This window comes from Epinephelus moara, chromosome 8 (genome assembly GCF_006386435.1).
Source record: "Epinephelus moara isolate mb chromosome 8, YSFRI_EMoa_1.0, whole genome shotgun sequence".
NCBI lineage: Eukaryota > Metazoa > Chordata > Actinopteri > Perciformes > Serranidae > Epinephelus > Epinephelus moara.
In genome coordinates, this window is record NC_065513.1 from 43,322,809 (window position 1) to 43,337,553 (window position 14,745).

General features: G+C 40.0%; 1 protein-coding gene across 1 annotated transcript in view; it reads right to left on the reverse strand.

The window, feature by feature from the left end:
* Positions 1 to 1,180: 1,180 nt before the first annotated feature.
* Positions 1,181 to 14,745, reverse strand: part of sncaip (synuclein, alpha interacting protein) — a 29,048-nt gene continuing 15,483 nt past the window's right edge. Inside the window, exons 9-12 of the mRNA XM_050052105.1 lie at positions 14,514 to 14,639; positions 13,795 to 13,964; positions 10,355 to 10,444; positions 1,181 to 9,420 (exon numbers count right to left, since the gene is read on the reverse strand). Coding sequence (XP_049908062.1) covers positions 8,457 to 9,420; positions 10,355 to 10,444; positions 13,795 to 13,964; positions 14,514 to 14,639 — 1,350 coding nt within the window. The 3' untranslated portion in view covers positions 1,181 to 8,456. The remainder of the gene's footprint in view (positions 9,421 to 10,354; positions 10,445 to 13,794; positions 13,965 to 14,513; positions 14,640 to 14,745) is intronic.

The window sequence follows — 14,745 nt, forward strand, 5'->3', positions numbered from 1 at the left end:
CTGGGACTAAAAATCTACAGAAGCGCTTCCGCTTAACATTACAGCACTGTGGTGAGGCCAGCAGGTCGACGGTGACTTCACAGATGGTGAGAGACGTGTTTCATTAAGATGCTCTGGTAAGAAGTGTTCATATACTTCTATCTGACTTGACTATCTTTTATTGTTTAGGGAACTTAAGTTTGTGAAGGAACACTGCATGCTGCACGCCAATTTAAACCCTGGCCAAAAATAACGGAGTAACGCACCGTTTAGGAACGGTAACTGAGTTACTGAATTTAAAAACTAATGCGTTAGAGTATTAGTTACTGCCGAAACTAACGGCGTTACTGTAACGCGTTACTGCCCAACACTGTTCTTAACATATTTTAACTCTGGCCGCAGCATGTGGCGGTGACACTGACTTCACTAATGTACCGATCCGCTCCACTTCACACAATATCGTCGCAATAATGTTCTGCTAGAGTCACAAACAGCCAGCAGATCGTCAAGTGGAGTCAAGAGAGCAGCTTCAGAGCTAAAGTATAGCCAGGCTTCATCTCCAGGGCTCAGATTATCAGATTATGTTTTTTTTTTGTTGTTTTTTTTAAATCACTAAAAATCGACTCACAAAATGATCATTTTTAAATGTTTTTTTTTTTTTTTTTTTTTAAATGACAGAGCTCGCCTCTGCATGTGCAAATGTTCACCCCTGACACTATTTTGCAAGAGCACCGTTGCTGCATCCTGGCTTTAGCTCCGTCCAAGATGACTGTGATTAGTTACAAAAAACAAAACAAGCCAGGGCAATTTTTTCACCATAGCAAAAAGGCTAGGTCTGGCTACACGAGCTGAACTAAGTTTAGGCTGCTGAATGTTTAAGACAGATTTATAGTTGTGCGTCAGCTCTGCACACAGCTTATGCTACAGAAATGGGGAATAACAAACACCTGGTAGACCGCAGGGTAAGACAATGATGTCATGTCAAAGAAGTGCTGCACTGAAAATGAGTTACAACATGCAAAAACACAACTGTGTGGTGCTTTAATGTCAAATAACAAAGTTAAGTCATCATGTACAAAAAATCTGTGGTTGGTCAGGAAAAGTCAGTTTGATTAAAAATCCCAACTGTAATATTTATGAAACATTTATGAAACACTGCCCCGATCATGAAGCTCCAGTTCAACATCTTCAGTTTCAAACAGTTTATTTGTCTTCAATAACAGAAGAGCAGCCGTCTCTCTTTACACGCTGGTTAGTAAAAAACACTAAGATCAGACAGGCTCCTCCAACAGTCACTGGTAATGCATCTCATTTTATTATTTTTTTGTTTGCATTGAGAGTAAACATCTGAGTGGATGCATCAACTGTCCGTCTGAAGAGTTTATTGAATAGACGACAAACAGGAAGAGTTCAGTTTGTCTGAAACACAGAGCTCCTCTTCTTCATCCTGAAGGAGCGATTGAAACGATGAAGACACTTCAAATAAAATAAACTGCATTTGTGAAAACAATCTCATCGACACAGTCGACCCACAGACTGAACCCTGGGTGTTTTGGCAGCGAGTGATATTTTGAGGTGGTGGAGTCTGGGAGTTTTCCTGACAACTGACGACAAGCTCCGAAAAACTATTGGTGACACTTTAGTCTGTATTTTCTTAAGAATTTGTCTCGGAAATAACTTATAAAACTATAAAGGAAAATACAGACACTATTCTGTTATTTCACTTTGTTACTCTGAGTTTAGAACTACTTTTTGAAAAGCTTCAAGTAAATATTCATTCACATCAATTTATTGTTGGCAAATGTGTTCTTTAAACATGCTGATTTATTATTTGCCTGCACAAAGACAAATTCAAAATGTTGGCATGTTCCAGTGAGTTAAAATCACACAACACCTGCAGGTAATTGGGCTGAATGAACTGCAAGAACTAAGCATGATCTATATTTTCCCCAATAACTGGCAACACACAAATGACTTTTTTTTTTTTTTTTTTTTGTAAAATAAAGTGTTCAAAACTTTGTAGTTCTGCAAATTTGGAAGTTTATTGTTTACTATACTATAAGAGTGGTATCATATGGACCTAGAGGACCTCAGGACTCCAGTGGTAGCCAACCATGTTATGCTAGCTTCCCAGGAAGGGGGCTAAACTACGCTCCAAAGTTAGGCTAAATTTTGGCGGGGGAAAAACAGCATAGCCATGTCACAGAGGTCCATTGACCTCTCACCTCAAGTAATCTGAATGAAAAAAGGGTTTTCTGGGCACCCACATGTCTCCACATGTCCACTTTATGCTAGTCTCATACAGTTTTGGGCACAAACTTTGCACTTATTTGCAGTATAAATGTGCTATTTTCACTTATTGCATTAAATATTCCTGCACACTGGAGTCCAGTAACAGCCTTGGATTTGCATAAACTGGGTCTGACTGGAAAGCTGAGACTCTTGTGGATTCAATGAGCCCAGTTTCGCAGGCTTCCATAGTTATATTATGTCATGAGGGGGTTTCTCAGGAGTCTCCAGAACATTAAGTGCTTGCCATCCAATTGTCGAAAAGTTAAATTCTTGTCCGTGTTCCTCAAGGTCTTGGTGTCTAAATGTGGTATTTTGGAGGGATTTTTGACAATTTTTATCAATGAAATGCTTACTGGAATCACAGGAATTTGAGTTGGTACTAGCTGGTGCCAAACCCTTACATTGGCTGGGAGTGAAGTAAACGTAGAAGACTGACTGAACAGTGACAGTAAAGTTTTAACTAGAACCACGACCACAATTTTTTCCTGCTCTGAATTACTGAAAAACACAAGTGGAGCATCCAACACAGATATGTGGACACCTCGGCCCACTACTATTCTGTACTTCTGGTCTTTTTAATCACCTTTACAGCACACGCCATACGTACGACTTCTGTGATCAACAACCGATGTAAACACTAAACTTTTCCATCCTTTGACAATTCCTTTAATAAAGTTTTATTGCAACAAATCGGCCCTCTCCCCAAGTAGAGTATCTGTACTGGATGCTAACAGAAGTAGCTGCTAACCACCTTCTTATCTAACTTCGGGGACGACACTGAAATGTTGGACTGATCCTTTAACAAGTCAGAATCAGCCCAGTGGCTGCAGGTAAATCCTCCCAGACTCCACCGCCTCAAATATATCCACCATCAAGAACCCTGACCACCAAAGAGTGTGTAAACCTAAACATGGTAAACTGCAAAAATAAAAAAGGTCTTTGTAAACCAGACGAGTAAACAGCTCAGCAGAATCTCACTGATCCAAAATACAGATGTAAAAGCGGTCAGGAATGTGACAGAAAAGCTCCACAGAGTTTGGATTAGAAATATTCTGCTGCATCAGAACCACAGACAGTATTTGTATCAACGTTAATGTGCAGCAAAAATACGACAGACGTGATCCAGTTTCTCTCAAAGCTACAAAGTAGAGAGCCGAGGCTGAAATCTGTTTCTATCAGGAGTGTTTCCAAACAACTGACGCAGAGTAAAACTACAACACCAAGGAGGAGATTTTGTTTCATTAGTGGCTGTAAAGATGAACACAGATATGAATCTTGTAATCAAACTATGAGACAGAAATGTCCCAAAAGTTTAAAGGTTTCCTTTTAAAGGAAGTGATGGAAACACTGAAATACTTTGGACCGAAGAGATTTCCATGAAATTAGACGTAGATATTCCTGATGGATGATACATAGTGATTCTGGTGAAGCCCTTGACCTTTCCTCTCGCACCATCCTCAAGAAAAACATTACATCTCTATTCACAATACTGTAGAGTTTTAACAGGTCTGTTTCTGTAAACTGAGGTGTAATTCACACTGCAGCCTCATGGGGCTGCTGGTGAGACTCTAGTGTCTCCACTCAGCATCAGTTTACAGAGGAGCGAGTGAAAAGGTATCAAGTGTTCTGCAGCAGCCTGTTTAAAGCTAAAATGAATGATGTAAGAAATATGGTCAAATAAAAATCACCTTAAATGATTGTACCTGCTGTCCTGACCTGCCTGGGTGCTTCTTTTGTATTTGTTTCATGTGTTATTATTATATGTGTCAAATTGGATCACTCCAATGGACAGCTACTGAACAGAGACAGCAACCGAGCGAACATGACGGCGAATATATTTAACTGTGTGGCGCTTCAACTAATGACTACGAGGAATTTGGACCCCGTTGCTGGATCCACTGACATAAAGAAATCTTGTTAACACTTTACTTGAAGGTAGCTACATAAGAGTGACATAGCACTGTCATAACTATGACATGACATGGTCATGAACCTGTCATGAACATTATGTACATGTCATAAACGTTTATGACTGCTGTCATTAAGTGTCATTCGGTTTTTGTAATGACAAGTTGACATTGTTTGGGTTGTCTTTATTATGGCAACTTGACATTAATTAAAGTGACATTACCAGAAGTTGTCTTTGTCATGACAAGTTGACATTAAATTTGTTTGGGATGTCCTTATAATGACGACTTGATATTTACCAGGATGACATAACCAGAAGATGTCTTTGTCATGACAAGTTGACATTAACAAAAAATGCTCCTCTTTTTGTGTTTATGACAAGTTGACATGATGATTATTATTGTCATGACAAAGACATCTTCTGGTAATGTCATCCTGGTTAATGTCAAGTTGTCATAATCAAGACAACCCAAACAATGTCAACTTGTCATTACAAAAACCTAATGTCAACTTAATGACTGCAGTCATAAACATTTATGACATGTACATAATGTTCCTGACAAGTTCCTGACAGTGTCATGTCACTCTTATGTCGATACCTCCAAGTAAAGTGTTTGAAATCTTTATAAACTGACATTAACTTGTCACAAAAGTAGAAAATTTGCTGGAAACAGCGTATTCAGAACGGTCTGAAGCCTCACGTTTTTGATCACAGTGATTTTTTTTTTATTATTGAAACTTTGGTCGTGTCATCCGAAATCATTGGGCTATAATACTTTATGAAGAAAATAAAGAAAAGCATAATAGGTCCCCTCTAACTTCAGCAGCCCTTAATCTGTCATTATGCTAAAAGTATTGGGTAATAGTAAGAGGTGGAGACAGCCTAATAAAGTCTCTCTCCCCTCATCTGTGACATCATCCATGGCTCTGACACACTGAGCTTAATGTATGAACATAGCTTTAAGCTAAGGAGAGTTCATCTGTAAACATGTCACCAGAAACAGAAAATGAGCAGCACTTATTGCCTCACTAAAATCTAAACACTGGATAAGAGCATCAGATAACAGCCTCAGTCGTCTACTCTCAGCTTTGTGAACGCTGTATAGAATCTCTTCTTTCTCCTAAAGTTCAAACGATCGGCCGTTTCGTCGGCCGCTGTAGAAGGTGCATCCTTAAACCTCCCCGCCTCAAACACATCACACAACTAAAGTCTACTTCATGCCAAAAATACTGCATAGATAATAACCATGGAAATAAAATAAAAAAAGTGTGGAATATGATGTGAAACGTAAAAAAAAAAAAAAATTAAATACTACTATATATACAGTGGTTTTAAAAGGATTTGTTGTGCTGGTGCACGTTGACCACGTGCAGGATTATAACCACATATTTTAAAATTTCAAATCATATAACTGTGTGCATAAACATAAATACTAATACTTCATTTTTAGTGTAGTTCAGTAACAGAGTGGCAGAGGAACAGAAACCTGTCGTCTCCAGTCAGAAACATTTGACACTTTGCTTCGGTTTAACGGATCAGTGAACTCTGTAATCTAACTAAACGTGATGAAACTAAAATATATATGATAAGTGGTGATATGGAGATGTGAGGTTTCTGCAGGACACTGATTAATACGCAAACACACTTCCTTCAGTCTGTCAATATAACAACAACAGCTTCAGTATCATTAAACACTCACAGGTTCTTCTCTTTCACGTTGAAGTGAGTCCGATTAACGCCATCAGATACACGTGAACAAAATAACAGACGATAACAGAGTTTCTGTTTTTGTCTTTCAGTCCTTAAACTGTAGGAAAACCATCAAAGGCCAAACATCAGAGGCAGAGAACATGAGAAACTTTACAGTTTGCAGGTATAGAAACAGAAGTTTTAAGAAATACTATTTAAATTAATCTCATCAATAGAGTGTGAAAGTTCCTACCTGACTTTGGGAATGACAGTTTGATATAATAATGTTTAACTCACAGTCTGTTGATTAATGTCTGGAGGTGACATACTCAATGTCAACTGTGCAAACTCCATCCTCTGATGAAAACCATGAGATACAGTTTAAAGCTCCGGAAAAAGATAGTAAGTGGGCCTTTAGCAGAAATTATATTGTTAAACTAGGATTACCGCTTTGTGGTTGTATGACTACGCAAATCTGTCCAGTTGCACTTTACTTTCATGTCTGTGAAAACATGGATGCTTCACACACATCTTAGACCTTTGACCTTTTGGATATAAAATGTCATCACTGCATAATAATTATTATTATTATTTAAGATTCATTTTTGCCTTTTTGCCTTTATTGAATAGGGTTGTTAAAGCATGAAAAAGGGAGAGGCTGCGGCAAGGACACTGCTGTTGGAGCCACCTGTTTGATTTGTGTGAAATGTACTATCCCACCACGCCACTAGGTGGCTTCTGTCACTGGCTGAGGCGGCCCATGGTATTTAAATTCATCCCAGTCAGCACAGGTGTTGCTGATGTTTTCGACTGTGCTCAGATTAAAATGTTTATGGCTGTATTTATCGGGACGCCTGCTCTAACCACTGAGCCACCAGGCACACATCACTTCATCATAATATCCTGTTAGACACCTGTGGGAAGTTTTGTCAAAATGAACGTATGAATTCTTGAGTTATGGCCGAAAACATGTTTGGTGAGGTCACTGTGACCTTTGTGCACCAAATTCTAATTTGTACATTCTTTAGTCCAAGTGGATGTTTGTGCCAAATCTACAGAAATTCCCATTAGGTGTTTTTGAGATACTGCGTTCCCAAGAATGAGACGGACGCAATGTTACAGCGACCTTTGACTACAAAACTGTTATTTGTTCATTCTTTAGTCCAACTGAACGTTTGTGCCAAATTTGAAGAAATCCCTAAAGGCAATCTTGAGATCATACTCCTAAGAATGGGACAGACGGACAACCCGAAAACAAAATACCTCTGGAGGCATGAAAACCTTCACATCATTTAAGTGAATTAGATTTTTTCTCGTTATATTTGCAAGTTTTCATCACTTAATATCTGTATACAGGGTTCCTACGCATTTGGAATTTCAAAATTCCATACTTCTCCATACCATAATTTCCAGACTTCTCAGTGTTTTTTTTCTTCCAGAGAATATGCAACATCTGAGTAAATATATCAGTGTATCATATTTCACATCATATTTAATTATTCTTAATAGGCGACTGTAGCCAAGTTCCATAATGGCATGCAAATAAAAACTCAGGTAAGTTCAATGTTTGGGCTGAGGCGAAAAGGTTGGGACTCTGGGTGCAAGCGATGCAGTAACGAGACGTCAGTGTTTTTTCCTTTCATGTGGCTCAGAATCGCCTTCTCCCCCATGTTGGCGATGTCAAACGATTTCACACAAAGCTTGCATCTAGCTCTGTGTGTGAATTGGGAATCCTTGGCCAACCAGTATTTATATACGGTATTGTCAAGCCATCCATCCAAAAACTTGCATCTACCCATTGTGAACCACGTGAAACTCGTCTTCTTGTCGAAGGTGCAGTGTTGGAGTGAAACTTGATACCTGGGGGGGCTGGAGGAGGGTCATGGGGCAGCGGACTGGACATACCACTTGTCAATCAGGTAAAAGGGGCGGTATGTTTTCTGAGACGTTTGCTCTCACATGAACTGTGCATGGCCCGGCATAAAACACGATCCGGATTGATTAAATTATTTTTGGAAATACCTAATTTTCTATTTTAGAAAACAGTATTTTAGAACAGTAGTAATAGTCTGGAAACATAAATATTTTTCCATACTTTATTTTTCATTTTCCATACTTTTTAATACCTGGAAATTGATCAAATTTATTTCCATACTTTTCCATACTTGTGTAGGAACCCTGTGTATCTAAACGACGGAGGGGAGTCACGTTCCAAGGAGATTAGTGATGTACTAGAAACAATTCTGAGCCTTAGTTTAGTCAAACAATGTACTGATGCTATCAAACAAAAAGAAATGTGGGTCATGGATGTATCATGTCAGGAATGTTTCATTGTTTTGGGGTAATATGTTTGTGCTTTTGGCACTTTGGTTCCCATGATACTTTGGGTAAACAGGAAGTAAAATGAGTCGGTGACTCAGCTGTGAGACATGCCTGAAAGTAATGTAATGTAGGTTTATCTGTGATTAATGTCAGATATATCTCTACTGTAATTCCAGTATAAAGTTCTCATGTTGTCTGCCTCTTGCTGTTTGCTCAGTCGGTCTGTTCATTATGTGCTCTCTGCCCTTCAGTAGGCACTCATTGGTTAAACGTTACTGGTTTTGCTCTTGCCTCTGGCCCCGCCTCCTCCTGGGCTGCCTTTACTCTCTGACTTCCTGCCAGGTGAGTTCTGACAGGTGGAGCCTGACTGACCACCACTGTTGTTGTTGTGGTTTGTGTTTCCGCTCAGCGTCTCCATGATGGAGCGGAACGCCCCGAACGGCCGCTTGCTTTCAGAGCTTCCTGTAGGAGTCCTCTCCTTCCCATGATGCCCTTTGGTCTGCTCCGCCTCCTGACTGGAGCTCTTGTGAACTTGCTCGTCAAAGGTGACTCTCAGTTTGAGGTTCTGAGATGTCTTCCTGCGAGACGAGGGCGACTTCAGGGCGCTCTTGGGGCTGGTGGCAACTTTCTGGCCGTTGGCGCCGTCGTGGAAGTCACTGGAAGCGTCTGGTGTTTTACCGTCCACCGCCTCGGGGTCGCTGGAGGTGGGGGAGGGGTTGTAACCCACGCTGTCTACCGACTTTGACCCACTGAGTGAAAACGCCAGCTTCCTGTCAGCTGTGGAAGAGGAGGAGGAGGAAGGCAGGTGCTTCTTCATCATCAGGTTAAGGTGGTTTGACGCTGGCTCCTCCTCTGCAATTGGCAGATGGGACGGCCTATCAGGTCGCAGTGTGCTCACGGCCGCCGCTCCTTGATTCTTACCCTCCTCCGGTGGATAACCGTCCGAATCGGATTCACTCAGAGAGCGCTGCATGATCTGTCTGAGTCTCGCCAGTTTGAGCTCTCTCCTCTCCACCAGCCCCGTCCTGCGGGGCCCAGTGGCCCCGGGGCCGCCCGCCGGGGGCAGCCTCTCCCTGGGACACAGTGTGTCCGACATGTCCTTCCCCAGCAGCTGCCGCAGCACCGAATCTGGACCCACCCCTCCCTGACGGACCAACCAACCGTCCCCTGGAGTCACCTCCGCTGTCAACATCATCTCTGGCCACGCCTCCACTGAGGGCTGATGGGAGCTGGAGTCCAGAGAGGGAGACAGAAAGGATCCTTTACTTTTACATGTTTCAAGTGTGTTTGTTTGTAATACCTTCAATCATTACTACGACTACTAAGACCTACACCCTTACTACTCCTACCACCACACACTAAGACTACTATTACTAATAGTCGTACTGTGCTGGCTCTTCTAGTATAATTACTTTTCCCACTACTGCATTTTATGAAACTACTGCAACTCTTCCTACTTCTACAACTGCTACTACTCTACTAGTGCATCTGCTGCCATCACCAATACAGTAACAACACATGGAGTCTGTGTGGTTAAGTTAAACTCATTTCAGCTCTGAAATCCCTTTATCTACCTATCTACCTTACCTATTATTACATTTAAAAATTAAAACCATTAATAATGAGACAATAATTGTAATAAACAGTAGAGAGCAGACTGCTCATCCTCCACCTCCCTAAACCCTCAGAGCTGCTTCAGGTGGTGTATTTTAGCCATCTCACCTGAAAGCTGCTGTAAATGCTGCCATCTCTTGTCCTCACTACTGCTGCCGCCACCGCCGCTGCCGCTCATATCTGAGGCTCTGAGTACAAGCTCTTCTCAGTGGAGGTTACCATCGTCACTCCACAATCCCTGCTGTGCTGTATTCTTTTGGGGAGTGACAACTATCGATGTGGCGAGTGCTGTTTTCCAGCACTGCCACTCAGAACAGCACCTGGACTGCTCTTTGTCAGGTGATAGATCGTCTTACTCTTTGGTTTCGCCGCAGTCACAATGGATGAGAAGAAACTCATCGTGGTATAAAAGCATCTACACTTCCAACATTACAAATAATAAAACTCCAGACTCGTGCAGGCCAAAGTGTAGTCGTGGTTGTCGAATACCACAAAAGAGAATAGGTTTCTGTGCGGGACTTAAATGTTGTATGTGTGCATGTGTGTTACCTGGGCGATCTGGAAGGTGTCCCCTCTGCCTTGTTGGGGTCCATCAGTCTCTGCAGTTGTTTCTGTAGAGTCATCCTCTCTGTTGCCTGCCTGCAGGACGGACACAAACACAGAAGGATTAACTCCACCTGATGATACTATTAGAAAACACACAGCTCATAACACTTCCAAAAAAAAAAGATAAAGATGCACTGCAATATTAGTCACAGACAGTAATGTTGGACGTTCTGTGAACAGCAACACTTTTAGTTACACTCAGTCAACATGCTGCAAAGTAAATTCATTCAGGGCCAATAAGGAAGCACCAGTTTATTGGTCGCACAATGGTATCGGCTGATATCCGCCCTATTGACTGCCATCGGCCTATCAGCCTTTAAGGTGACATTCACCATTAGCAGCTGTCAATGATTTTCTGCTGCTTTACATCTGATTTCACAGGCTAATAGCAAGGCTGGAGACTAACAGCGTCTTGTTGTCCCACGGACAATAAAAAACATGCTATATGGATGAACTTCTTCGGGACGCCGCCAGAACAAAAGGATGCATTCGCATCAGAGCACGCACTCTATTGTTTCTCCAATATTTGCTACATCCTGAACAATAAATCTGTTTTGAAATCAGCAGGACGAGAGCTAGGTAACATTAGCCGTTAGCGGCTGGTGGAACTAACTGCTGACAGAGGTTAGGGTTGAGTTACATTATGATGCGTTCAAGCCTGCTTCGGTAAAAACGAATATTGGACGAAGGTTAATTATTACCTTCTTATGATGTGTTCAATGTAATCTTGTAAAACAGGCAATAGTTTTTGCTGAGAAGATTGAATAAATTTAGCTGTTTAAAGGAGAAATCTGTTGATGTCTTCACAAAGAATTAAACAGATAATAGTCAAGAAATTATGATATATTTCATACAGTCAATAGACTTTTGAAGCAGTTATTATTCTAAAGATGTTTTTAACGTGAACGGTTATATTAAAGGTTGTTTCATAAATGTGTATGATTGAATTTCTGCTTATTCGAAGGCAGTGTATCAAATGACTGAATGACTTTAAAACAGTTCAATTATTTTTTATAGAGTAGATTTCTTTGTTGCTCTGGCACAAAAAGGGAGATGAATATTTAAAAAAAAAAAACACAAATAAAAAACAACAAAAACATCGGTATCGGGCAAAACTGTTATTTTAGACAATCAGTGCATCCCTAATTGTCACTTTATGTTTTATATACTCATGTTTACATTCTCTTTGACACCTGTCTACCACAAACATAAATTATTTTATTTTATATTTCCTCTATGTTACATTTCATCCCTTAATATTAACTTTCTGCACTATTTTGTCGCAGACTCTTATTTTTACTTGCGTGATTTTGCTTTTACACATATTTAATTATCATTGTTGAGGAGAGCCTTAGATATTTCTGTGTCAGTATAGCTTCTCTGTCATTATTGTGCATATAACAATGAGTAACTTGAAACTTGAAATGTGTAGAATTCACGTAGTCATTCTAAAAAAAGTAAATAACAGTCTTAATCAAAAACTCTCCTGACTTAAATAAGAACATTTCAATTAATTTTATTCAGGACTATTCATGAAAAAAAAGTCTGTATTAATCTAAAATGTACATAGATGATTATCCACAGCTGCTTCATACAGTATGAAAACTTTCTCATTTAGTTTTTAAAAAGGTCCAGTGTGCAGGATTTAAGGGAACACTGAAGGACTTCTCAGAAGAAAAGTTTCAGCTGGTTGCAGTTTGCAAACCTCACCACTAGATGTCACTAAATCCCCCTATATCTGACACCAGGGTTTCTGCAGGTATCAGCAAATCTAATTTAATGCTTTTTAAAGCCACTTTAAACAAATTTAATGCTCATGTCCAACTGCAGATACAGTTTTTTATTTATTTATTTTATATATATATATATAGACAAAATTGTAAGCATTTGACAATGCTAATCTTGAATATTTGAGAAAATCTAAATTTACATTAACTGTCACTCTATAGTGAATTAGAAATGGCTCACAAGCAGAGGTGGGTAGTAACTAGTTACTCAGTTACATTTACCTTGAGTAAGTTTTTGGATAAATTGTACTTTTCATATATATATATATATATATATATATATATATGTACAGTATATATATATAAGAATATATTTGTGTTTCTTGTGCCTTGATTTATGTTATGTTTGTAAAGATTTAATTTATTTTTGTTTTAGTTAAAGGGGTATCGTTTAAAATACATGAATTTGCAGATTATTATTTTTGATTGATTGATTACGTACATGTTCTTATTTTACAAATAAATCAGACGTTACTTAACAGTTTGAGTAGTTTTTCCACCAAATACTCTTTTACTCTTACTCAAGTAATTATTTGGATGACTACCTTTTACTTTTACTTGAGTAATATTGTTCAAAAGTATCAGTACTCTTACTTGAGTACAATATTTGGCTACTCTACCCACCTCCGCTCACAAGACAGTTTACAGTCTCAGAGTTTATTTGCACATGTCAAAAAGAACAAAACCAGCCTGAAGAACGATGTGAAAAACTAACTCTAACCTGAAAAGGCTGGAGGCGGTCACTGTAGCGGCAGGTGTGGTGGTGGTAGCAGCAGCAGCTGCAGTTGTGGTGGTGACAGCAGAAGTTGCGTTGCTGGTCACGGCAAACAAATTCGGTACAGTTAACTGCTGCCTGCCTTTAATCGCCGACTTGTGACTATCTGACAGCATGTGTGATTTCACCACATTGACGCCCATTGTGCAAAGTTTGAAGATCTTTTTGCACGCACTGCAAAATGCCTCTCCGGGTTTACCGTCGACGGGCTTTAACCAGGTTCTGAATAGTTCCTCATCCAACCACTTCTGCTGAAACTTGCATTTTCCCATTTTTCCGACATTTGCTAATATTCCCTCCGCTCTTTCGCCACAGCATGAGCACGCTCACAGCACGCTGCATTCCAAGCATCCGGTGTTGTGACTTCGTGCACCGGCCGTAAACAATAGCCAATTAAAGGGTTCTGCTGTCAATCATCACATTATACTTCCGATCAAAATTATTAAATGTTTATATAATCAAAATAAATCATGAATAACAATGTTTTTTTCCATCAAGTGTATTTAATTTTTTAATGCCTCTGGACATCGAATTTAAATCGAATTTAATGCTTTTTAATGCCATTTAAGGCCTTAATTTTCGCAAAATCTATTTAATGACTTTCAATGCTTTTTAATGACCCGCGGAAACCCTGTGACACACTGGTCCTTTAAATTAAAACCATTTAAAGGCAGATACATGGAGAAAGTTTAAACAACTAAAATATTTAAAATACTAACATAAAAATGAACTGTGAGAATAACAGTAACTGAGAAACTACAACAAACTACACAATCCAAAACTGTTTTGAAAACAGTAAAAGTAAAAACACTGTAACTTACTCATTGAGCTGTTTAGTGAGTTTGACAACCTGCGAGGCCAACGACATGCAGGTCTCCACGACAACCAGGTACCGAGCACAAGTGGTGTGTCCCTGTCGCTCGGCACTCTGGGACGGCCGCTCCCCCTGCTGGTTCTGCACCGTCACATTGGAGCCGTACTCCACCAGAGTCTGGACACAAACGTAAAGGGTTACTGCTCACACATGTTGATGCTTGGATTTAAAATAAGAAACATTATTACTGGTAATTCTAACTCTGTGTAATAAAATGCTCTGCCCCACAGCACAGATCGGCTCTGCTCTGCTGAGAAAAAACTGCTTCTTTATCACAAACAGATCACTAACTATCAGTATTTTGATTGCCGGCCTGGCTCGCCAACAGGAAGCAGACAAGACCAATAACATCCTCCTCTCCTTCAGCAAGGAGAAAAAACACTCAGCTCCCACTGCAGGAACATGAGCCCCACATTGTAAAACACATTTTTTATAATTGATCTATGTTTTTTCATGATAAGCAGCAGCAAAGTCTGAAAAAATAAAGGTTCAGAACACTAAAATGTTGACATTTAAAGTGCTGAGGTATTGAAATAGTGTGGTTATAACCATGTTCTGTATCACTCAGCTGCAGGTTAAGGATGTTGGAATGGATGAGACAAACTAAAAGGAAACAGCGACAACTGAGGTGGTAGTAATTGTTACTTTCCAGCAGTGCGCACACACCTGTATACATGTGAGGTGTCCGTACTGAGCCGCCACGTGGACGGCAGTGTTTCCATTCTGGTCGACTTCGTCCAGAGAGATCGCCTGCTCCTGCATGAACTGAAGCAACCACAGCAGCACCTTCTCCTGCAGAGACAGACGGACAGAGAGAGACGTTTTATTCTCAGGTCAACACATTATCCCCAAAACAAACACACATATCACAGTATTACAGGACGGTATCATTTTCAAT